The sequence below is a fragment of the Acyrthosiphon pisum genome, chromosome A2 (assembly GCF_005508785.2).
Source record: "Acyrthosiphon pisum isolate AL4f chromosome A2, pea_aphid_22Mar2018_4r6ur, whole genome shotgun sequence".
NCBI lineage: Eukaryota > Metazoa > Arthropoda > Insecta > Hemiptera > Aphididae > Acyrthosiphon > Acyrthosiphon pisum.
Window position 1 is genome coordinate 114428721 of NC_042495.1, and position 25815 is coordinate 114454535.

General features: G+C 29.5%; 2 protein-coding genes across 2 annotated transcripts in view; one reads left to right on the forward strand and one right to left on the reverse strand.

Moving 5' to 3' along the window:
• LOC100162591 (RNA 3'-terminal phosphate cyclase) overlaps window positions 1-6108 on the reverse strand; it is a 22293-nt gene extending 16185 nt beyond the window's left edge. The window contains exon 1 of the mRNA XM_029489651.1: window positions 5916-6108. Coding sequence (XP_029345511.1) covers window positions 5916-5930 — 15 coding nt within the window. The 5' untranslated portion in view covers window positions 5931-6108. The remainder of the gene's footprint in view (window positions 1-5915) is intronic.
• Window positions 6109-9479: 3371 nt separating this feature from the next.
• The window catches only part of LOC100159134 (monocarboxylate transporter 12), a 26572-nt gene continuing 10236 nt past the window's right edge, over window positions 9480-25815 (forward strand). The window contains exons 1-4 of the mRNA XM_001944854.5: window positions 9480-9618; window positions 15077-15174; window positions 18438-18641; window positions 21359-21485. Coding sequence (XP_001944889.1) covers window positions 15105-15174; window positions 18438-18641; window positions 21359-21485 — 401 coding nt within the window. The 5' untranslated portion in view covers window positions 9480-9618; window positions 15077-15104. The remainder of the gene's footprint in view (window positions 9619-15076; window positions 15175-18437; window positions 18642-21358; window positions 21486-25815) is intronic.

Consider the following 25815-nt stretch of genomic DNA (forward strand, 5'->3'; position numbering starts at 1 on the left):
TTATATACCTAACTTGTAAAATAATTAAAATTACCAAACATTTGTATTGAGTTTATTGTTTAATAACTTAATGTACGTACACACATGATATGCATGATACGCACATAGTACATTGTACATTCCACAAATTACAATCGTACATAGGTATAATGAGCAAAGGTTATATTTTCTTGGTCATACATACATAAAGGCAATTTCAATCAACTTGTGATTAAATATGTATATTTGTTAGTTTATATTTTTTGCCAACCACGGCTCAGTAACATTTAATAAGTGATATGGGGACGCTCATTTTTTTAAAGTAACAGAGTCCCCCTACTTTAATTTTGCCAAGTCGAGCACTGCCAATAGGTTATACACTTATACGCAGACTTGGGTACTGGGTAGTATTCCGAATACTCAATTAGGTATTTTGAATACTTTTTTTCTTAGGTATACTATCTTATATATTACTAATTATTACTTATTAACTTATTAATTATATTAATACAATACCCAGTCAAGTGCCACTAATGGGTGGCTTCTTAATCACGTACTCATGTATTTTTTTTTTCTTCTAACCCTTATCAAATATGCTAATTGTGCATAATTTGTACAGATTGTATATAATAATGTGTAAAATAAAAAAAAAAAATTATATTAATTTGGATATAATTTATAACCAATACATAACCAGATAGGTGTGTATTATCAAGATTCTAATAATGTTAATTTATAAACACAAAATTTAAAAATTAATATTTTTGCTATTGAAATCTAAATCTATTAAAAAAAAATATTCGAAAAATATTTGGAATACTTTTTGTGAAGTATTCGGAATATGTATTTGAAATATTTTAAAAAGTATTTTACCCAAGTCTGCTTATACGTAGTAATAATGACCAGACTTAATTATTTTTAACAACATGGTTCTTATAATGGGTAATTAATAATTGAGAAATGGCATATAATTTGATAATAAATAATAATTCAGATTTCAGAATACCTACAGATTATTTAATTTAAAAAAAAACATCGTTTACGTGCGTATTTGTGTTTTGTATACTATTTTTACAGAATATATGCAAATTCAGCAAAATTTGGATACCTAATGGATAAACCCTCCAAAATATCACTGATTATAATATTACCAGGACTAACTTTTTGAAATAATTTTGATGAAAAAAATCTTATTACTCCTCCACTGTCAACCGCCAGTTTTAACATGCCATTATTTTCGCTACTGGAATACGTAAATATCATACTCAATACACACTGCAGTGGTCAGCACTCCACGATATACGTTTATGATGTGAGGAAAAACCAAAAACTTACTCAATGGCCGAAGTACCAAATCTGAAATCAGAATATGGATATAACCAGCAAAATAACAAATAAGCAATTATTGTGATAACAGACATTTCGGGAACAGTCGGACGGGTAAACAATGATGAACGTACCTATTCATCAATAATTATCGTCACCAAGCCGAGAAAATAATTAAAAAATAAATATAAAGTTGTTGTATATATCTATGGTTCATCATTTTAACAATTACTTGATTATTTTATCTTTATCGAAACAATGTGGCTTTTCTATTAGAAATATTAAGCATAAGACACGTGTAAAGCTCACATTATAAAAGGTACAAAAACCTTTTTTTTAATTTTTTTAATAATATATAGGTATTTAAAAAACGGCGATGAGATTGGCTTCAACATATTGTTCTTCATATGAATCTCATAATATAGGTATTTTTTGCTGTAAAACCACTCTTTTTTAATGATATTTCGCTTGTTTTGCGTTGACATGTTTTTACGGCTGATAATGATCGGTTTGTTAGCCTCTTAACTAGGTACTTGACATAAATTATTGAAGTTTAATTCCGATGAAAAAAACTTTGTCGGTACAACTTGGCGCTATATTCAAAACCTGCACAGAACCGGCACGTATTACAAACCTAATAGCCTAATCTATACGCATAATAATATGCGAATCATGTTTCACGTACTTGTGTGTGTGTGAGTACGTGTATTATTTTATGTAATAACAAAGGAAAATTCTCTGTATACATACAATATAATATTTTATTCTATAATAAATTATTTCTTCGTTTCAATACGCATATATGTATTCGTAAAATCATCAATAGGTTATACATATCATTATACATATTATTATGAATTATGATATTATCGTATAAAATATGAATATTCAATATTTAAATCATACCTCTTTCTGTCCGTCAGCAGAATGCCAGAATGATCAGTCACTGATCGCAGTGGCGTATCCACTTTTTTTCTGGGGGAGGGATTCAAAATTAAGTGTTGACAAATTTTATCTAAAAATGATTGTTATATTATTTACTAATTTTTGGTGGTTGGGGAGGGGGGTTAAAACCACCTAAACCCCCTGGATACGCCACTGGATCAGTGTATTGCCATATTGTTGTTATTACTATTATTATTTTTGTTATATAGGCAACTTACCTAATATACAGCTGTTACATTGTTGCTGTACGTCTCTACCTAAATGGTATATCTGGAGGTTTTTACGAGCGTCACTACGTTCAAAATCACACACTTGCTGTTCATGACATTTTGTCTATTAATGAAATTATTAACGAAACTTTGAAGGGTCGATAATTCAAAACCACACACATTTGATTGATAGTTAAAAATTAAATACTTATTATTGTTAAATACATTGATGTAATCAATAATTTTGTATTAATATAAATTGGTTAAAATAAATATAAAATAGATATTAGGGACGATAAAACAAAGTATACGCATAATGTTTAGATTGGTATACATTTGTATACTTACATAGTTACATCCGACAGTTTTCAGATATTGAGGTATTCATGTTCAATCAATGTTATTTCATTGTTTATGAATTATGAATCGATTACCATATATAAATTTTAAATTACTGTATTTCTTTATCCTTATCTACTTTACGTTTACGGTTACAGTACAACTTACAGAAAACCTGAATAAAGCAGACAGTCCGAGACCATCAAAAGTGTGCATTATAGACGGACACGTATTATTTATAATACCTATCTTTTTGCAGGGACAAAACCTACCCTAACCTATAATATTGTGCGTTCGAGGGAGGTGTCTGGCGTCCGCTATATACAGGTGTCCGTTAAGACTGCAAGCTTCACTGTATGAGGTACAGCCGTATCATCTACCTATAAAGTCAAGTCCTCTCTACAAAATAATATAGTCTATACCAGGGCTTAAATCAAAAATAATAACATCGTTTACCGGTATATGGATATTGATCGAATGACTGTTTAACGTTAGGTATATAGAATTTAAACGTTATTCAACTTAAGCGTTTAAACGTTTTATGAATTTAAACGTTATGAAGCGTTTATCTGATGGATATAGCTTGTTTCTCACACAAAACAGAGTTATTGAAAAATATAATATTACAAAAATAACCATAATATATATTTTACTGATAGTTATAATTTTATGGATATATTTTTTTTCAGGCAATTATATTATGTTTCAATCGTTTATCGTTTCTGTTTCGTTAACTGTTATTCGTTTCAATCGTTTATCGTTTATCGGTTTCCATCGTTTTTTGATATGTTTAACGTTATACTCATAACGTTATAAAAACGTTTTGAAGCCCTGGTCTACACACGTCATAATGTATGTGTGTCATGTAGGTACTCGTGTGTGTGTGTGTGTGTGCATGAATTACATATTATTAAACATGCGCGTATGACAATAATATTGTTTATCCTTTATCATTTCATAGTTGTTATTGTTGCCGGATAGCCGGTATATAATAATATGATATTAGCACACGCAAGCACAAATTGCGCTTGTTATTATTAGCTAAATAATTTGCGTTATTAAAATTATTACGCGACGCATTAATTTATCGTAACAACGAGTAACGTGCGTACGTGTGCAACTCGCACAATAATTCGTTTAACCCGCGACCACCGTATTACAATAATAATTATAATATTATGTTATTACTTATACTTATTGTTATAACTTGTTATAATTATAAGACTTAAATAACACGTTATATTGCGCGAGATAAATGCGGATTTTATTTTATTCGTAATATTTATTATTGATAACAATTAACATTTAACAATATTATATTATGTATAGTATTGTTCCATTAACCTTGTGCGTGCAGTCTATACGTAAGAACGCGAAACGTGTTTCGTTAATTAAAATAACGATCGCGTTTTAATTCGTTCGGCTGTGACGCGTCTTCGTCGTTGCCGAGACGTCGGCGCAATTGCGGGGAAGATAATAATAATATAGCGTTAAAAAACTAAAAACAACCGACGCTCACGAGCGTCATTGTTTCGGAACAACATTTTTTCGCACGGAGCACTGCAGCAACAGCAGAGGCTGCGTCATTGCACAGAACCGTTGGCAAAATCCGATATGACCCAGATCGCGCGCAGCATGTGACGACGGGCAAGTCGGAGGAACTCGAAACGGGGCGTTTTCGAGAATCGGACGCGTCCGCGAATCGAAACGACGCAGATTTATAACAATGAATAATAGGAATACATTACTACGCTGTAATAATTTTTAAACACTGTTCATGGACAGGCGAATAATAAATCGCTTACGCGCGAATCATGGAAACCGGAATCGATCGAACGACTCGGTATATGGTACTTACCGCATACCGCGTGTACAAACACGGTAATATATTGATATCGCCTCCGGTCTGCGTAATATATATTTTTATATCATTAGTGTTGTAGGGGAATAAATCCCGGTAGTCGAATCCTCCGGAAAAAATCACGGCCCACACGCGGTTCTACGCGTAAATAAAATGTAGCAAAAGCAGATGGTATATTATAGGTAAGGTACACCTAGTCAATATACGTAAACATAATATTTTATAGTATCTATACGACTTTAACCGTCATAAATATATACGAGTATACGACACACGCATATGGTATATGAAATATAAATAAATAATAATAGAACATTAAAATATTACACGGGTGACTCTTTACTAAACACTAATTTTCATTGAAGTATTTATCGTTTTTGAAAATATTTGATAATAATTTGAAGGCATTATAAAACAACATTTTTAAATTAAAGCGTTTGAATTAAAATTTGTCGATATTGAATATTCACCGACAAATTAACGAGTTCCCATTAATCGATTTCTGATAGTTTGTGGCAATTCAAAAACGAATAACCGTAGATACTTGAAATTAATTGTCACCAAATGTCTATAGGTATTATTAGCATTTTTTATACATGCTAATATTTAGTACGAGTTTGTTAGCAACGGTAATACGTTGCCAAAAGGAAATTATTTAATAGAAGTGTTATGAGTGTTTATTCATTATTGTAGCAAATTAATGAAATTAATTTTCCAAAATCCTGATTAATAAATTAATCCAAGCTGATCATGAGCAACGTACCTTTAAAATATTAAATAAATATAACACAATCTTGCACTTTGATTGTGAAAATAATTCTAATAACAGTATAACATGACATACTGACATACAATTGTCAGAAGTTAATATTAATTCGATTTAGAACAATGTAGGAGAATTAAATAAATCAAATAGCAATGCATAAACAACATACGCAGAACGAGGAGCTTTTCTACACTGTGCTCGGAAAATACCAAAACACATATTCTATTATGGATAGCCTTTGTTAAAGACAAGCATGGAAATGTAAAACAATGGAAAGTTCTTTTGGATAATGGTTTTCAGATATACTTAATAATATATGTTGTTACTAATCAGTAATCAATATACCTACAAGACCTAAATATTATTATGCTCTACCTATCTAACACATAACTAAGGTCTAAGGTAAGTGTTAGTAGCCCACTTGAGTGTTAATCCCCTCCAGGCTCCAGGGTGGGGGGAGGATAAAGACGAATTCAAGAAGTGCACTTACCTTGAAGTGAAGCATTCATAATATTCATATTCATAATTATCCATTACTTCATCATAACTCGATGGTTTTGATTTAATTGTGTGTCCCTCTATATGTGAATAATGATTAGGTAGTGAAATTAACACGTACCTAATTAAATTGAACTTTTTACTAAATTGTTTATTGCGATTTGCGTACTCAAACACCATGTTTAAATAATTTAAAAATTCAAAAAACAGAAAAATTAATAAAATTATTAATTTCAAATTTCCAAAAACGTTTTGGCATAAAAACGATAGTAAATAATAATGACATGCTAATTGGTAATAAATATGATATGATAACGGATAAGAAATGTGCGTACTGTCCCTAGACGCTCGTACCAAGACGTATCAATAGTCAATACAACTAGACCTGATAACAATTGCGTCATATCAAATTGTTTTAAATATCTATACATAATATGGCAAATTATGTTTATGCAAGCCACGAATTCTGTCTGGAATTTAATAATTTTTCTGGAAAACAAATTTAAGAAGTTGGCCAGATCACAATATTGGATTTTAAATACTCAAATGTCTACCTTTCGCAGTACTAATAAGATATAAAATTAGCAGGTCACGGTAGTGTCATGACATTGGATGTGTCAAGTTTGTGTTCAACATTTTATTATTTTTTACCGTTATAATTTCTTGAGTTTATTTTGCTCTTTCAACGACAACATACATTTTTAATACCATATCCTCAAGCAGAATATTTTAGCGAATATTTAAATATATGTACCTACAAAAGAATTGAATTTCGAACAAGTACCTAGTTAATTAGTAATAAACTTATAAATATTAAATTTTAGAGCCGTATATAGTGAAACAACCTTCCGCAGAGTATAGGTAGGTACACCTGTGCCACTCCAGTCATTTCAGCTAAACTTTCAATACCTTCAAAGTTATAACTTTTCACATATTAATATTCCCTGCTTCTGGGTATGAAATTAAATATGCATGCTGTCATTAAAAACACGAAAAATTTGAAACATGATAACGATAACAAATGTAATTATTTTCAAAAATGTTTTTTAACGACTGAAAATTATCTTAAAGAAATATTTACAAAAACGTTAAAATATTTTGAAAATATGAGTGTTTACCTTAAAAATAATCATCCTGTCTACCTATAAACATGACTCGTCCTAAATGTAATAAATATGAAAATGACCAACTATATAAAAGTTTTTTCTATTTCTATTTATCATAATAAAATTAGACCACTTGCTGTAACTAAATTGTTTTAAATTTAAGTATTTCTTTCTGTCCTTTGATTTTTTTTTCAAACATTGAATTTTTTGTTTACTTGTATCAACCACGATTTTCCCACTTTGTGCTATTGCTATATTATAAATTACAATACAATTACGTTGGTGTTTGAACTGTGGTAAATAATTTATGTTAAATGGAAAATTAATTTTTTTTAAATGTATTTCAGTGATTCGATGAAAATGATAAAATATAACAATATGAATATTCGAACACTTTTTGTATTCGATATTGTGTATTAGGTATACTGTTCAATGGCGTAAGTTATAATTCATATTATACTTTGTTTCAGCGTATAATATAATAACTATATTAAATGTATTATTAACATTTATCACGCTTCTTTTGCGACCGCTTAACTTTTATACTTACATTGTCTTTCAATATTTAAATAGTACCATGATTTGCGTGTTCATTTTCACTTCGCATTCGTTTGATAATTATAATTTATATTATAGTACAAAAAAAAAATTGAGGTAACAATAAAAAAAAATGATAGGAGTGACATTTTCCTCCTAGGAGGCCTTTGCACGCTCTGAGGAATCATATACCAAGTATAAAAAACATGTTTTTAAGATAAAAATATTTTTGATATATAGGGTGATTCACCGTGCATTCTCATCCCATTTTCCTTTAATAATGAATTTATTAAAATTATAATTTTTGGAAATTATATAATATTTAATTAGAGACCATATTTTTAAATTGTTTTTTATTTCTATAGGTAAAACCTATTTAAAAAGGTGTTCTGTGGTGACACAAACTTTGTTTTTCAAATGAAAACATCCATTTTTACTATAAATTATTGAAGTAGTAGGTATTTAAATGTTTACCTACCTAACTAATTCAAATTTCAAATGAGTAGTTTCCCAGCTATCAAAATGTTATACTAAGAATGATTAAAAATAGTCCTGGCCTATTTTAATGGTTTCACAAAAATATAAAATATATTTAATATTAGATCTAGTGTTTATTATACTTGGACCATGTTTTAAAATCACAAATACTGATGGATCACCTAATATAAATTAATAAAATGTTCAATCCTATATAATGAACATATTATCCTCAGTACTTAAAGTAACATATTATCCTAGGTACACAAAGTTAAAAACTAAAAAAAAAAACTCGTTCGAATTTAGATATTTTACGACAAAACGTTCAGTAAAATTCACTGCTAAATAATTTATAATAGAAAAATAGGTTCTCATTTGAAAAACAGAAGTTTGTATTTCCACTTTTTAAGTACCCAGTACAAACAATCTCAAGAATTTAAAAGTACGATCTCTAAGTACATTTAAAATTCCAAAAATCAGAATTTTAATAACTGCATTGCGAAGAAAAATAGAAGAAGAGCATGCTAGGAGAATCATTCTGTATATTATATTACGCTCGTGTTTTCTTTATTGTCATTTTATTATAATATTATTTTCTCAAAGGACGTCGGCGATGATTCCTATTTCATCGTGAATACCTATATATACAGCGGGGAGGTCGCGGTTCAGATCGATTTTTCACCCACCGTACCGATCGTCCATGGACCGGTTCGGGGGGCCCACGTAAGCAAGTAAGTAAGTATACGTCCCTCGTCCACATCAATATTATCATTACTTATACGTTTTATAAAATTATATCATTAAAACAATCAATCGAGTAAATAGGTAGGTGTATATATATATATTATGTATACGTGAAACACAATATCGGTTTGTACACGGACACATAACCGTATTATATTCGTCGTGGTGGCCCACACACACGCACGGGGCGGCGCGTATAGCGTCTAATATCGATCGGCGGTCGGTGCCCTCTCCGCCGCGGCCCCGACGAGGAGGGCACGCTCAGTCGTCTAGCACGCGGACGCTCGCACGCGCATGGGCGAGCGCCAGCGCACACCGGCAGGAAGCAGCGGCGGCGTCCCCACAACGTCCCGAGTCCACGTCCACAGCGGTGCGCCGTGAGACAGGTCGCGCGGTCCTGAGTCCGCGCGCGTCCTAAGTTGCAGTGTGCGGCCGCGTGTTGTTTGAGTAACGCGGGCGGCGCGTGCGATGCGATCCCGGTCGCGGGTTACCGGCGGCACGACGACCACGACGATTGCACTGGCACCGGCATCCGGCGACGACGACGACGCCGACGACGACCATCACCACGATCACGACCACTACCACGACCACGACCACCACCACCAACAACAACACCACCACAACCACCGCGGTCGTGACGGACCGCGTTATCGCATCATCATTCAACGTCCCGCCGCCGACGCACCTCCGCCGACGGGACGCCGACCAGACGACTGCGACATCGAAGAACATGGCCAAGGCGGTGACGAGTCGCTGAACTACGACCACAAAGGACGACGGAGATCGAGCCGAACTTGCGGATACACCGGCTCAACCAAGACATTCGACGTGAGTGTGTTATATTTTATTAGAATAGTATGTAAGTACCTGATGCTGTTAGGACGTGTGAAATTCGAGAAGAAAAGTGCAATACACTGCGGTGGTAATACGTACCGGATTCATATCAATAAGTCCGATACGGCAATACGATTAGCAGTTAAGTCTATAAGGTTTATATTTAGACACTGTGACTGTGGTTAGGCACTGTATAAAATTGTACCGCAACAGGTACCTATATGAAATAATGCAAAAATATTAATTTTGATTTTTGAGTCAAATTAAGTTCTATGTTGGAAAATTTGTGGTGCCACAAAAAAATAGCCCTACGGTGACAAAACTCTTAATCCGGACGATGATCGAAATGTATCACATGGTATATCGCACATGTGATTTATTGAGAACGTTCGAAAAGTTTAAAATAATATTACATTTTTTTTTAAACTCTGTTATACGTATAGTCCTAACTCCTAATGTTTCGCAACAAAGATAACTATGTATTTTCAATTTCAGATATAGTCTAAAACAAAATACTTGTTTTTTAAATGTATAAAACAAATTCTCTCTGAATAGAAAGATAGTTATTGGAAACCAAAAATCTTTGATAAGGCCGCCTGCCCCTCACTGATAGGTATAACTATGTCGTCCTTTTCGATAGTGCATGCGTACCAGTTATCTTAGCAACAACCCCTTTACTGAATCCTGCGAGCGATGAAAGGACTTCCTTACGAGCAGTAATCAGTGTGCTTTCTTATATTCTTATTATATTGTATTATAATATATTATAGGTATATTAAATATATTTTACATACAATATTGAATTGTACCGTGAATTTGATTGAATTCTCGAATACATGACCTCCAGAATCCACCGAACATTTGGAGAAAGGTAATTATCGTAATCCAGCACTTAGTGTAGAGAAGAATCTATGTTTTAATATACATTAATAAATTACAATAATCTTTCTTTTCTTACTTTTACGTTATTAAAGACACGTGTAATCAACATTTTGGAAGCCGACGATTTGCGCTTACGAACATACATTATTATCCGCTACTTACCCTCTTAGAAAAACGCTACACACCGTGACATCGTGATTTGAATGTACGCCGATAATAGGTTAATATATGTACCCTATAATACACGTCTTCATGTCTATCACGGTAACAGGCATGCGAATCGGACGACGGTCTTTGTAATCACCACAATCCCGTGAATATCGGTGTTTAATGTCTTCACCCCGGGAGGGATTCGTATGGACCACAGGGTCACCATACTGAAATTCGTAAATACAATGTCTCTGCAGTGATTAGTCACGCAGTGGGGATGCGTGCACAATCGTCCCAAAAAGCAAGTAAAAAGACCTATTTATTGTAGTTTAAAGATACAATCTAAAAATAAAACTATAAACAAATAACGGCCAGCACAAAATATTTCTTCACTTTACGCCCGTTCCAAGATCCACCTCTGCCATAATATTATAATTGTTATTCGAATATAATATTTACAAACCATGATATTATTGATATCGTATTATTATATTATCTTACGAGGGTTGCAGTAATTCAGCGGATATCGTTTTCAGCCGATTTGGACGCTTTTCCGGCGTTTGAGTTTTCGGATGATTTAATTTCAATCAGAATTACGTACAAAATAAACAACCATCATACCGTGTTAAACTGTTATATTATATACCTACACCCGCCATCGTCGTAATCATTTATGCGAGTTTAGTGTATAACACAAATTCGCGTCTGACGGTAATGACTTTAGTGCGGTCACATTCAAAATGTTATTGCGCACAGTGAAATGTTTCGTGTCCGTTTTCAAAGGGATAATATACACGACGTTAGTATAAACATAATGTTTGTGTACGGAATATACTTATATACCTACCATATATTATAAGCACGTAGAGTACTAAATAATATAGACGTTGTATAATATATTATTGTATCGTGTATTCGTGTGTAATGGAATGTTTTAAGTAACAGCTTAACATATCTGAGCGGTATAGACTCAATAAGACTGCTAAAATATTATAAATATTACTTTTCAATACTTATACATATCTCAGTGAAATCGTCCGCTGTCAATTTTTGATTTCAAGTGATATTTATTCACTTGTTTGTAATTCTCTAAAGCTCGTTTAGGTGCGCGGAAGTCGTTCGTTAAAATTACTCTTCGTAGGTCCTTATAATATATACAATAATATGTATGTGCAGTCTTCCACGACGTATATATACGCGAATCTGTGTCCGAATAAGTCTTATACCGGAGTGGCAAAGAGTGCGTAATTAGAATATAATTTTATATCTGACTTATTCACGGACTCGCACACGATATTATTTATTTCCTCGGGTTAGGATTCAACTCACACATGCTGGTGCATCGGCGATTATTACGGTGTCTTGTAAAGCTTCCCCGATATTAGGTTAGGGTAGGTTCTAATGTCGGGATTACACATTTCATCGGGCACTCACGTATTACCCGGGTCTCTATATACAAACGAAATTTTCCGTCGCCAATGCGTTTTGTCACATTATGCGTGTGGCATGTTATATTTTATTTATTGTAAAACATAAAGAATTATGATTTATGACAATAACATGTAGGTATTTTACGTTTACGAGATGTTCGCGTTTTCAGGTAGTTTAGGTTAGGTTACATTATTATACTTGAGTTGAAAATATTCCAATGACCTATTTGTAAATAATATTCATTGACATGTTTAACCGCGCACCGATGAACACTCGTGACTCTTGAATTGATATAATGCATATTACAATATAGACTACTATTACGAGCGTTGGATGTTATTACTTATGCAACAATAAAAAAACTCGTATGAAAATTAAAAATAATTTCTTTCATTGTTAAGTGCGCTCTATCGAATTCTTTATTATGAACTATGCACAAACAATGTTTTTATACATAGTAAATATATACATCATTAAACGCGTTCCGTACGACTGTGAAACTCAATATTATACACCGTAAGTGTATTGTGTTGTGTATATTATTATATACGTCACACGATATAATATCAGACCGTCGTATGCAAAACAAAATGAATAACAATATAATATAATATTATTATGTACCTATATCGCAGTCATACGGTTCAAACAGCTATGAAAAGTCTCACGGTGGCAATTTTTTCCTCCGTCCCTTGCGCGTTCTGGTTTAAAAATATCCATTACGATTTTATCTCGTGCACAAATCAGCCATTTCTCTAATGCGTTTTTCTGCAATCGCCGTAAGTAGTGGTGGGCATAAAATAACAAACGACAATATGCTCTTACACATCTGTCTACCGCGAGGCCATCATTGCAGGTTGTATAGGTATACTACACCATCATATATACTCGTTATATATATTACATATTGAATATTGATTATAAACATTTCCCGCTGCTTCTCTATATAATAGCCTGCGTAACATAAACAACGCGCTGATCATATACGTGCATATTATACCTTACTATATTGGAATGAGCTTGTTTTATCCGTATACGATCGACCAGATTGTGATGTTTTGTAATCGGGCCCAATCGGGGTGTGCCATAATAATTGTATCATTTTTCAGGCAGTCTTAGGGTAGGTATACAATAATAACGTATAGGTAGTGTAAATATAATATAATGTGCTTTTATGGAAACTCAATTATCTCGGAACATCAAAAATGCAGTAGGTACCTATTTACATTGACGCCAAGTGAGTATATAATACAATATCAAACCACTTTGGCAATTATTATCACATTTCGGTGTATCTAACAAAGTCTTGTATACCTAACCGCACCTTCGGATGTCTGACGGGTCTTTTGACATTTAAAAAAAACTTAAATATATTAGGTCAACAATTTAACGGTTATTTAGTTTGTTCAATTTATTTTAGTGTCACTTCTTTGCACACGTTTTAATCTCCATAAGATTTAATTAACGTTTCAACTTTTAAATTATAATTGTATAGTTAAAAAAAAACACAATTTATTTCAATCCTATTATAATTTATAAATCATTATATTATAAGGTCGCAACACAAAATTTTACGTAACTATGAGGTCTTATTGAGTTTATTTTTTGATTCTGTTGCAAGCACACAATATATATTCTTTAATAATACTAACTTTGACATAAGATACTTATCTGAATACCGTACACAGTGACGCTAGTCTGTTTGATTGAGAATAAAAAAAAATAAGTTATTATAGAAAAAAGATTCTTAAGGGTTTTCTATACGAATAACAATATATAGTATGTATTATATTGCATATTATGTTCAATATATTTGAATACCATTCGACAATACCTTTTAAAAAATTCGACTCTTCAAATGGTATATGATTTTATAGTAAGTTGTTATTGTAAAAATATTTATTAATTGTTATATATTATATTATGTCATTATGAACACGCGGTAATAAATTGTAAATGATGATTAACGGGATAGTTATATTCAAAGAAATATGTGTTTATTGTGTTTTATCACTCAACATTTTGAAATATAGTGTTAAACCTGAGATGAAAGTTGTTCATTTTTGTTTTTAATTATTTATATAGGTACTATCTAATTTTAATTTTGTTTGCCAACGTCCATTGATAATCAATCTGAGAGTCATTGGATTAATTTTTATTAAGAAAGTCCTTAGATAAAACCTGATCATATTGACCCATATATCATTAAGTTATTACAAATATTTCTCTTCTTAGAAATGTTTTGGTGTAGCGCCAAATATGTGTCAAATGATAATTTATCGAGGTAATTAAAAAATATTTATATTTAAAGGTAGGTTATATGTATATAATTAATATATTAATATCTACCTATTTGTCGAGAATAAATATATTATAATAGCCTACCTATTATTAACTGGCTTCTGCAACACAACTAGTAAACGTGTCATTTGTCTGAAATCTATATCGAAAAATAAATTACCAAATATACATTTTTTTGTCTTTTACTTAAATCAGTTTTGTACGTTTCAACCAGAATAGATTGTGTCATAATAATATGTGTGTGGTATGCATAGTGTTCGTTTAACCTATCTGACAATCATTCATCACGGTCACAGCAGAAACAGAACGTCATTCGGTCGATAAAAAATTTCTAACTAACTGTACACAGCCAGTGGTCTTATTTTAAATAAAACTCAAAACAATCTCAATGCATACCAAAAACAACAACTACGGTTTAATGACGATTTGTGCGTAAGTGCATTCCACCGATAAATGCTTCACACTCGTTCGTGTACATCAATATACGACTGCTATAGATAAACATGTCGTTTTGGAATTTATTGTCTATTAGTAAATATTATAGCCACAGGATATTGTAATACAATATCAATATATTTTTATAAAATAACTCTAAATAATAAATGTGTCCTAACTAAAAATAATATATAATTATATACACCAGTTACAGTGTAGTTGATAAAATGTTTAAGTCGTTTATTTGTTTCAGTGTATAGTTAAGCGAATACTAATCAATAATGAGTCTAAAGAAGAAACCCAAAGAAGACGACCACGAAGCACTAGCCGGAGAAGAAGAAGCTGTCACAGGTAATTTGAATAATATATTCTAAAATAATTGTGTAACACGACTAAAAATTATCCATAACATATTATACTAAAATATTATGAAGACCGCATTATACATAGTAATTCGAACTTGCGTGAACCGCTAAAAAAAATTCAAAAAATATTATTTTATTTCATGTACCTATAGGTATATCTAAATAATATAATGTAATGTTTTTTCGTCTCTTTTGCATGCTATTTAGACAAGTGTACGATGTATTGACATTACTCCGCGGTAACCATGGTTGGTACGAATTTCACTAAATTCGTTTTGTATCATCCAAACACATATTTTATATCTCACGTAAATAATGGCGTGTCCAAAGAATACTTATTTAAGTGTATGAATAATGTACCCGCACGAGTGTGTATGTATAATGTATATATGTCCCTATTATTGGCTGCGTTTCACCACAACGGTTAAGGGTCAATAACACGTTGATTTTTTTTGTTAACTGGCCCAATAAAGTTTTCTCACACATTTGGCTTCGTTGAATAATATTTATATAATTTTCCGATCGATCGCGGTCGCTGACGAAATATCGTATTGGACGCTTGTTGTTTATCAGCTGTAGGATCGGCAGGTGTGTGAGGGGGGAGGGGGAGACTTGCTTGACCATTGCCAATATCAGTCTACTAAATATTAATACTACGTGGTTACTATATTATACTGTTACAGACTGGCCTTCGGTCACGTCATTCATGAAGTTTAAAAATACTCGTTGAGACACATAACCCTAATGAAGGTTATGCCTATATCTATTGTCGTGTTAACTTTTGAAAACAACGGTCAATTCCGCCTTAAGCATGCAAAATTGATTCTGACAAGAGAATTGTACAATGTGCCAAAATAAAGAACTTTTGTTCATTCAAAGATCCAATAATAATTATTACTTAAACTACATTAAATACCATGATCAGCTTTGCTTTCAATTTGAATAACTCACTATGGTGATAAATAATAGGTAATTATAATTACTTTAGAAATTACTAATTTGACAGACCTATATACACTTTTTAACTGATTATATAGAAAGTTTCATTGATTACATCAAGACATAACATTTTAAATGTTACCTACTATTTATATATACGTGGATTTTGGAAATAAACGTTAGAAAATATAACTAATATACATATATCATGTATGTTTAACGAAATTAATTAAAAATGTATACTATATACAATTATACAAAGACAATTTTTAACTAAATTAAAATTGTCCTAATTTACATACACTATTTCAATTATACGTTAATTAAAATTGAGATTTTATATATACATCGTAGATATAAATCATTTAAAAAATATGCAAAACGATTGATGTTTGACATAATGTATAAAATGTAATAAATAATTATAAATTTATTTATTCACATTTTTAGTGATTTATATATCAACCATTATTTATTTAACAGTATAAGCACTTGAGTGAAGTTTCATTGAATAGGATTCTCTCCTAAGGGTTAAGAAGATTGAAAATAAATCAATTCTTATTATGGTTAAATTTAATTATTAAAAATCATAAATTAATAAAAATCGATTAGTATTCAAGTTACTAAAAAAATACACAAAAGATTTAAAATATATTTGTTTTTAGAATTAAATAGATATATAAATATAAGTTATTAATTATTGGTTATTACCTACACTATTAAATGCGTATTGTGTATTGTTCGGTCTTAAGTAATTAATTAGGGACTTAAAAGTTAAAACCTATCAATTTTCTTCTTGTAAATATATTTATAATAAGTATTATTATTTGTCTACGTAGGTATAATAAATTAAGTCTTGTAATATTTAGGTACATGTTCGTACGTTTTGTATTCAGAAATTTTCCCTACGTATTTTTGACGTCGATAAATGTAATAAAAATTCATGATAAAATTACACAGCGCTCATCATGTGTCAGTTAGGAATAAATGAATAATCTCTATAAATAATAATTACTCGTTAGTCAATTTTTATACAAGTAGGTATTTAATTTATGCATTTATTAATTTATTACATTTACACATGTATACCTATAGTGAATATAATATAAACACATAGTAATATTATATTATACTTATACAGTAAGCCATAAGCGTTACTGACTACCGTTGAACAATACACTATGTACCATCTATAATTTATTGACATGCATTTTGCTGCCCATTTGTAAACATCAAGGGAGAATATTCGTAAAATTAATTAAATTGTGAATAATTTAACAAATATTTCCAATAAATATTCTTCTGTGAAAAGAAAACGCTTGCCAAGTCAGAATCGGCATGTAGGTAATCTTTTGATTTTGAATTATTGGAGAATTATTAACTATATTATGTATATATTTTATTACAATAGGATTAAACCAAATTGTATTTTAGTCAGTGATTGAAATAGATAATTTGAAATTTTCTAAAATTGTGATCTCTTTTTAATACTCATACTTAGTTCTTATAAAACTCGCCTCGAACTTTTAGCTCTCTTAAAATTGTAAACGAATCTTCATCTTTCTTACTTAATTATTATCTGCAAAAACCTATGTGAGTTTTTATGCATTATGTACAACTATATAAGTCTGTAGTGAATGAACTATTAAGATATATATGGTCTGAAATTCTTCACTGTGGTTCTTCTAGTGAATGTAATTTATTCTATCAATCTTATTTCTACCCTGTATATAAAAATCCATTCTCAAATTTCCGATCTACGTTATAAAAAGTTAGCTACAATCTGCTACCTATTTTATTAACTGTTTCAAAATTTAATTTTCACATATTGTATTTACTTGACAAGCCCTTTTTAATGAGCTACCAACCAACTTTCTAGTTATCATAGTTTAAGAGAAATACAAAAAAAAATAAAGTTTCCGAACTCAAATCATTGTACCACTTGGGCATGATATTAAATATATCTCTTTCATATCTTATATTAAAGAAACCTAACTTAATTACCCACCTATACTCATTATTACTGAGTTACATTTTTATTATTTTCCTATTTTACCATAAACTCTTAAAGTTATACAATTCAGACTATTTTCATTATAATTACCATACTTACCTACTTGATTGAAAATTAAGAAAGTAAAATTTGGAATATTGTGTTTTTGAATTATAATTATTAGGTTTAAGACAAAATTTGAAATGTTTAACATTTCTTGTTCTTAGCTGTTGTGAAATTTGGTGACATCTTAAAATGCAATTTGCATTATAAATTACTTACATAATATTATATTATTATTATTTTTTGTAATATAGATGGTCAAAACTATGTTCTCGTTCCTCCGGATGGTGGATGGGGCTGGCTGGTGCTCCTGGGCAGCACATTGGTCAACATGTTGATTCCCGGCACGCTTAAGTCATTTGGGGTGCTGTTCGTGGAGTTCACAGAAGCATTTCATGCGTCAGAGACCGCAGCCTCTTGGATACCCGCAATTTGCTATTTTCTTTATTGTTCTTTAGGTGAATATTATTTATATTATATATTATTATATTACTGACTTGTATAGACGACGATGTGTTAATTGATCAAACACATTTATTGAGTTGATAATAGGCAGATGACGCACCAAACTATTTGAAACTGTGGTATAATAATATACCTAATAATGTACAGTTGATCGAAAATAAACCATCTCAATTAAACAGTTACACATTTCTAATGATACAATAATTGCTTAATATTATTCCACTCTATTCATCATCTGTAATTGACTGAATTATGTGAAAATTTAAATGTTAAAAACGTAATAAATTAGCGGGTAACGACCTTATATGACGAGGCACAGTTAGGATATCAATAACTATAAACATATCATGATGAAACACTGCAAAACAATTTTAAAAATTAAATTGATCAATAATTTTATAATATTTTATTTTAAGCTCGAGTATTTAAGTTAAATATCATTGATACGAAAAATGGTGGGGAAATTATAAAAACCAAAATATGTCAAGATTCTTGAATTTTTTTAACATAAATATCTGGTCATTTGGCACATTATTTTTAAACTACAGAAAAACGTTACCACGCGATTAAAACATAAAATGGTCGATGCTGTAAAATTCGTTATTCTGACACAACTTATCACAAAGTATAATAAATTATATACTATAATATTATTGATAGTTAGACATATAATAATCCGTTATTAGCAATATCAATAAATTACTAATCAAACACAGAATACCTAAACTTTGAACTTTCTATCATAAAAATTTAATTTAATTTGACTATTAAAATTAAAATGTATTTATCTCACCTATATATTTTTGAATTAATAATAGTAATTCATTAGAATCCACAGTTTAAATTCAGTTATATATACTGACAATATAACTGTATAAATGAATGTTTCTATTATTTTTTCTTAATAATAAATAGTATCACTTAAATTAAATGATAAGAATTTGTTCAAAAATATATGTATTTAATATTATAATTTATATTATTTCAATGATAATAATATTATGAATTATGATATGATAAAATTCTAAATTAGTTACAAATAAATATGACCAGTTAAATTAGTTAGTGTTGAAATCAAGTTCATTCAAAAATCATTTAACCTTACTAGTTTTTAGTTATATATTTTGGATTTTTAACCCAAATTATAATGCCTGCAAATGATTTATATTAATATAATGTGATACCTAGTCTCTGTGCCAGTTTTATGAGTTTCTTTATTTGATTAACGATTATAATATAGTTCATGGTTTTATGCCAAGTACTCTGATTATTCAATGTGTCGAATACTATAACAAAATTAGTATCAACAATATTTGATTGCATAGGTACATACAATTATACAAACTATATTATAAGTACTAGTATACGACAGGAACATTATAGAAATACCCAAAATGTCTCATGATGTCTTTTATTATGTGTTATATACACATTACTCATAATATGTGGGCATAAGAAGAAGTGGAAACGAAATATTTTTTTTGATAAATTATAAATATCATAAGCAAAATTGTTCAAGTTTTAAAATGATTAATGACCGAAATTATATATACATAAATATATATATATATTTCATACCTTATATTCACTATTAAAAATATATAGTTATATACTTATATACCTACCTACATATTGTTATATAATATATATATATATATATATAGATAATAAACGAGTTAAATTTAATATATATAACATAATCTAAAATCATATAATTATTGATAATGTATATAATTAATATAATATATTGAGATGCTCAATATTCATATATGAATTTATTATTAAATATTTTGATAGTATCGTAATAAATTATGATAATTTCTTCAGTTCAGTCCGGCTTTGATCAATATTCTATATAGTTCCATAAGTTATATTTCTCTCCTTGGCTTATGCTTACAAATAAATAATAATATACCTCTGAGGTTGACCGAAATAACCATATTTTATTTCATTTTATCGACGATAGATGTTAATATATAATGTAGCCAAGAGAATGGATTTTGCGTTCAAGCTCTTAGACTTACCAACATATTATATGCAATGTGTTCAAAGTATACATTACACCATCCATTCACACTCGATTAAATTTGTTAATAACCGTGTTGTTTGATCAGTTTATAATTAATTTAAAAGTCGGTCTCATGAATAATTTACAGTTATCTATAGGTATAGGGTACCTATGAGTGGTATGACGTGGATTTGGCTTTAGCAAAAGCTTTTCTCGATTAAATATTAGCAATTGCGTCACTACACTGAAAAAATAATATTCAGTAAAATTAGAAAGGAATAAGGATCAGTCTGCAGTTGCTTGATATTACATTTACCAAATTATTCCCTCTTGCGAATTGGTTACACGGATATATAATATATTTTAATTAAAATGCGCTGTACTGCGTGTGAATTATCATAATGTACTTACAAAGAAGCCGATTTAATGCGTTTAATAATATTTATCGAGTTAAAACACATTTTAGTGACACGAACTAAAACATTTATAATGCGTTTCCAAAATATAAATTAAATCACATTATTATGCACACAGATTGCTAAAGAATTTAAATGAGTTGTGCCCACGCCCGCGCTTATTATAGTTATTTTATATAGGAGGTTATTAATTCTCAATTTTAATACAAAAATAATAATTTTATGTCTGAACATTTTTTAACTTACAAACAAACAGATTATAATTCGTTTAACTTCTTTTAATTAGGTCCTGTTTCGAGTTACCTGTCATCAATATACTCATATCGTACAGTAACGCTAATTGGAGGCACTTTAGCTTCTCTGGGATTGATGCTCTGTTATTTCGCCGATTCAATCACATTTCTGTACTTCAGGCAAGTATTTACGCATACATAATAATATATATATAAGTTATAATAGTAAGTTATAATATCGTTTCATTCTACGTTCATTTCAAAGAAATGTATTAATACTTAATCGGTATTTTTCTTTGACCGCATTTACATATGATTATTGTTATCTACAAAATATAGTATTAGGTATAACAATATTGAATTACCTATAATAGACTGGGTTAGTATTTGAATAATAAACAGTGATTAGTCATCACCTTGAAAATATAGTATTCAAGTTAATGAAAATATTTTATTTTATAATAATAATATATTTTTTTTGTCATAACAGATTACAATAATATATAAAGTATACAATATAATATGACATCCCCCCTCGCAAAAGCAAACATTGTGCCTGGGGTGGGTGAGTTCAGGACAGTCAGTTAAATATAATATTTTTAATACACAATAACAATAGATTTAAAACTTAAAAATTAGTGCTACATTTTGTAAGTTTGTACATTTTTGAATGACAAGTGACAACATGATTTTTTAAACAGAGCTGAATATTTTTTCTGAGTATTTTGATACCTGAAAAACGAATTTTGAACGAGTATTTAAGTATAGTCTATAGTTATAAGTATTTAAAGTTTTGATGAGAGGAGTGGGTGGCACAGCCTCACATAATATTAATAATTATTACTCATTCAAAGTTCAATTCTCAAAAAGTAAAATATCAAATGTTCTGCTTCTGAATATGAAATTAAAAATTAAAGTTTATCATTCAACAATTAAAACTTAAAAAATGTTAACAATAATAAATTTATTGTAAAAATATGATCTTTTCAAAAATATTATTTTGTTTTGAATTGTAAAAAAACAAATATTTTCAAAGTATGAAAGGTACCTTTGAAGGTATGAGCGTTTCCAATAAAATAATCACTATATATGAAAGTGGGCAACCATTTTTCTGCAGTTATCTTTCATTCACTGTAGATAGGTACCTAAAAGTACGAACAAAGTTATAAAAAAATCAATATTTTATACACATTATTACTATTTGTTTGTCAATAAGTTCATGTTCCAAACACTGAAAAGAACTTTGATATATATTTACTATTTACCTATTTACATTTATTAACGTTTCTCTACACACTATGGTTTCCATCTGCCTTGCGATATTCGTACGTATATCAATATAAGTTATAACTATACTTATTGTATACTATAAAATTAGTGTATTAATGGTTTTTGTGATGCTTAAAAAAGGCTTAAGTTAATGAATATTACAGTTGACCATGAGTAAAAACATTATAATATGTGGTAACGAATCAATTCAAATTTTCTTCAACGCCCTTGAGATTTATTTAATGTTGATACAAAATTAAACACAATTTAACGGGAAATTCTAGTACCTAAGTATATAATATATTATACCTATCAACACATGTACATTGAAATGGATAGCCTGTAGACATAATTAGTATATGAGGTACAAACAACAATTCACCTGTTCCACAATAAGCAATTATTTTTGCGTCAATTATATTGCGCTGATATTAGGTATGTATATAATAAAAATAATATCCAAATAATCTTATTTTCGCGCTTATATTATGTTTTTAATTAACTAGTGTGAAATTCCTTAACAGTACTTAAAAAAGTGTAATAATTAATTTATGAATTAATAAAACGATATGCATTCACTTCAGATAAACCCGGATAAAACTGTAAAACTACAACTGTAATTAGTGTTGCCGATGATAATAAGAAAAAAACCTTAACAATTCACAAAAAAAAATGTCTTCAATTTTGCTTCTTCAGAGCACATACGCTGTTTATTTAAACAGATTTAATGTAGGTAACTACGTTATAATTGTTGTCTTTGTCAACTAGGTTTGAATTTGATAAAAATTATCAAATTAAAAAAGATAAATACATGCCTTTGTTTGTTAACTTTAAACAATAAATAATATTACCTACTATAAATAACTACAAATAATATTATAAACAATGAAATATCGTTGACAGTTTTAGTTAGTTTTATGATGTAAAAACGTTACCAAAATTCAAAGTCAGGATAATTAATAATACATTTGATTTTAAAGTAGTAAATCATCATAAATTCATAACATTCATTATAATTTACTTATTATTTAGTAGTAGTATATGAAACATGTTTTTTGCGTTTTACTATTAATACATTTTATTCAAAATCGTATAACTATTGGTATTTTAAACTACTAAATCAATATGAATACCATTTTCATTTTTTTTTCATTAGTATTATCAATTTTATATACTTAAATATTTTTATTTAGTGTTATTACTATTGTATTTAGATACGTTATAATGATTGCAAAATATTATTTATATTTCTGACACCTATTTAATCGAAATTTTAATTTTAATTTTTAATTAAATGTGATTCCACGCTTTAGGTAAACAACTATGAAATTGTATTATTGTTATACATTTTATGTTTAAGCCTAATCGTATACCTAATATACGTATAAAATATAGCCTACTATCACAAGAACCCTAATCCACGGTATATCGTGTAAAAATTCATTTATTTTTCAAATCTTATTTTTTCGTTATATTATCCAACGGATACTGTCCGGGCTTTCTCCGATTTCATTAGATTTTTACTATAATAGGTAGGTATATAGCTGAATATTTAATATATTAATATTTGGTTACGTATCGAATAATGAATTGAACCATTTCGGTTATTATTGTATACAAAATAATATTATATAATATGTTTTACATTTCCTTAGAAACTTAAAATAGGATCAATCTGTATACAATTTGATAGATCCATAGATATATTAAAATATTATACGAATTTTATATAATATATTATGTATGGATTTGCATTTATTAACCATACAACTTTTTTACAATAATTATTAATTGCACTTTTTATTTTTAAATGTATACATTATTTTGCATATAAGATTTTTTACAATTACACGGTTCGTATTGCAATAAGCACTGTACGGTGTTCGTTTATGCTGATTGGTTACAGATAAGTGATGAAATCTATATTATATTGCATACGATAGTGGGTTATTTGTTGTAGCGTCGTAGGTAATAGGTATATATAATATATAATTTCATAACGTTATTTGTATTTCAATAGACTTATAGTTAGGCACAGACGAGCGTTGTGTTCTGATAGCGTGAAAAGCTTATAGTCTGATCGTGTGTATAGATTCGGTGCACAAGTCGTTATTAATATTAAACTTACTTATACTCGCGCCCCCCGTGAAATTTAATCTGATCGGCATTATGTCAGTACCTATATCGACTACTGACGATGCGTTTATTTATCGATATGTTTAGACGGTTTAGTCGTACAATGAAAATTATTCAGATAACACATCATTTTTTTGTTGACGAGATGCTGTCGAACGATTAATCTTTGCTCGTTAAATGTAACACTAACATAACACTATTGATACAATCGACGATAATATTACTATTTATGTAAGCAATTTTGTGTTCACGGCCTTGACGTATCGTACAAGACCTTACCGAGCAGATAAAAAATAAATTAGGCAACACATTTTGAAGCGATATATCCAGTCATGAGAATCATGTAGATTCAATGATGGTCTTATTAGGAAAATAAAACAAGTACGAGTGTTACATCTTACATATTTATATTATTATATTTTTATATTAAGGGATAAAAAAGGTGGGTAAGTGGATGTCACTCTGCTGTACAGTAGGTTAGAAGTGGGTCACTGTATAATGGACAGTTTTAAATTTGAATTCAATGATATAATATCACTGTATAAGAAAAACGATTCTGAGCGGAGACGGTATATCAGTCTATGTATTAGACATATATATACTTATCTATGGTATTAAAAAAAAATTGACCTATAATAGGTACCTATAATAAATTCCAAATTAATCATATCATAATATCTATTAGGTACTTATAAGTTATAACGCGTTATACATCAACAAAAAACCGTGGTAAAATCATAGATATATAATAGTATACTTTAGAAGTTTCAAGTACCCACGAATAATATTATACAATCACAACAAAATAACTTAAATAGTTATCCTAGGTTTTTAATATGTAATTTCGTCCAAATTTGTACTTAAAATGACTATAAAAATAAACTGTGTAAATGTATTTTTTAGATTTTTTGGTAACAGAATTAATTACTTACGTGGAATCTTGTTTTAAATTTTTAATTCTTAGATACAAAAATTGAACATTTTATAAATTTTTAACTACAAAATAATTTTTCAAATTAAGATTTGATAAATTTTGTCAAAATTTGATCTTTATAATGCTTATATAAAAAAAAATTGTGCCTATGTATTTTTATATATTTTCAAC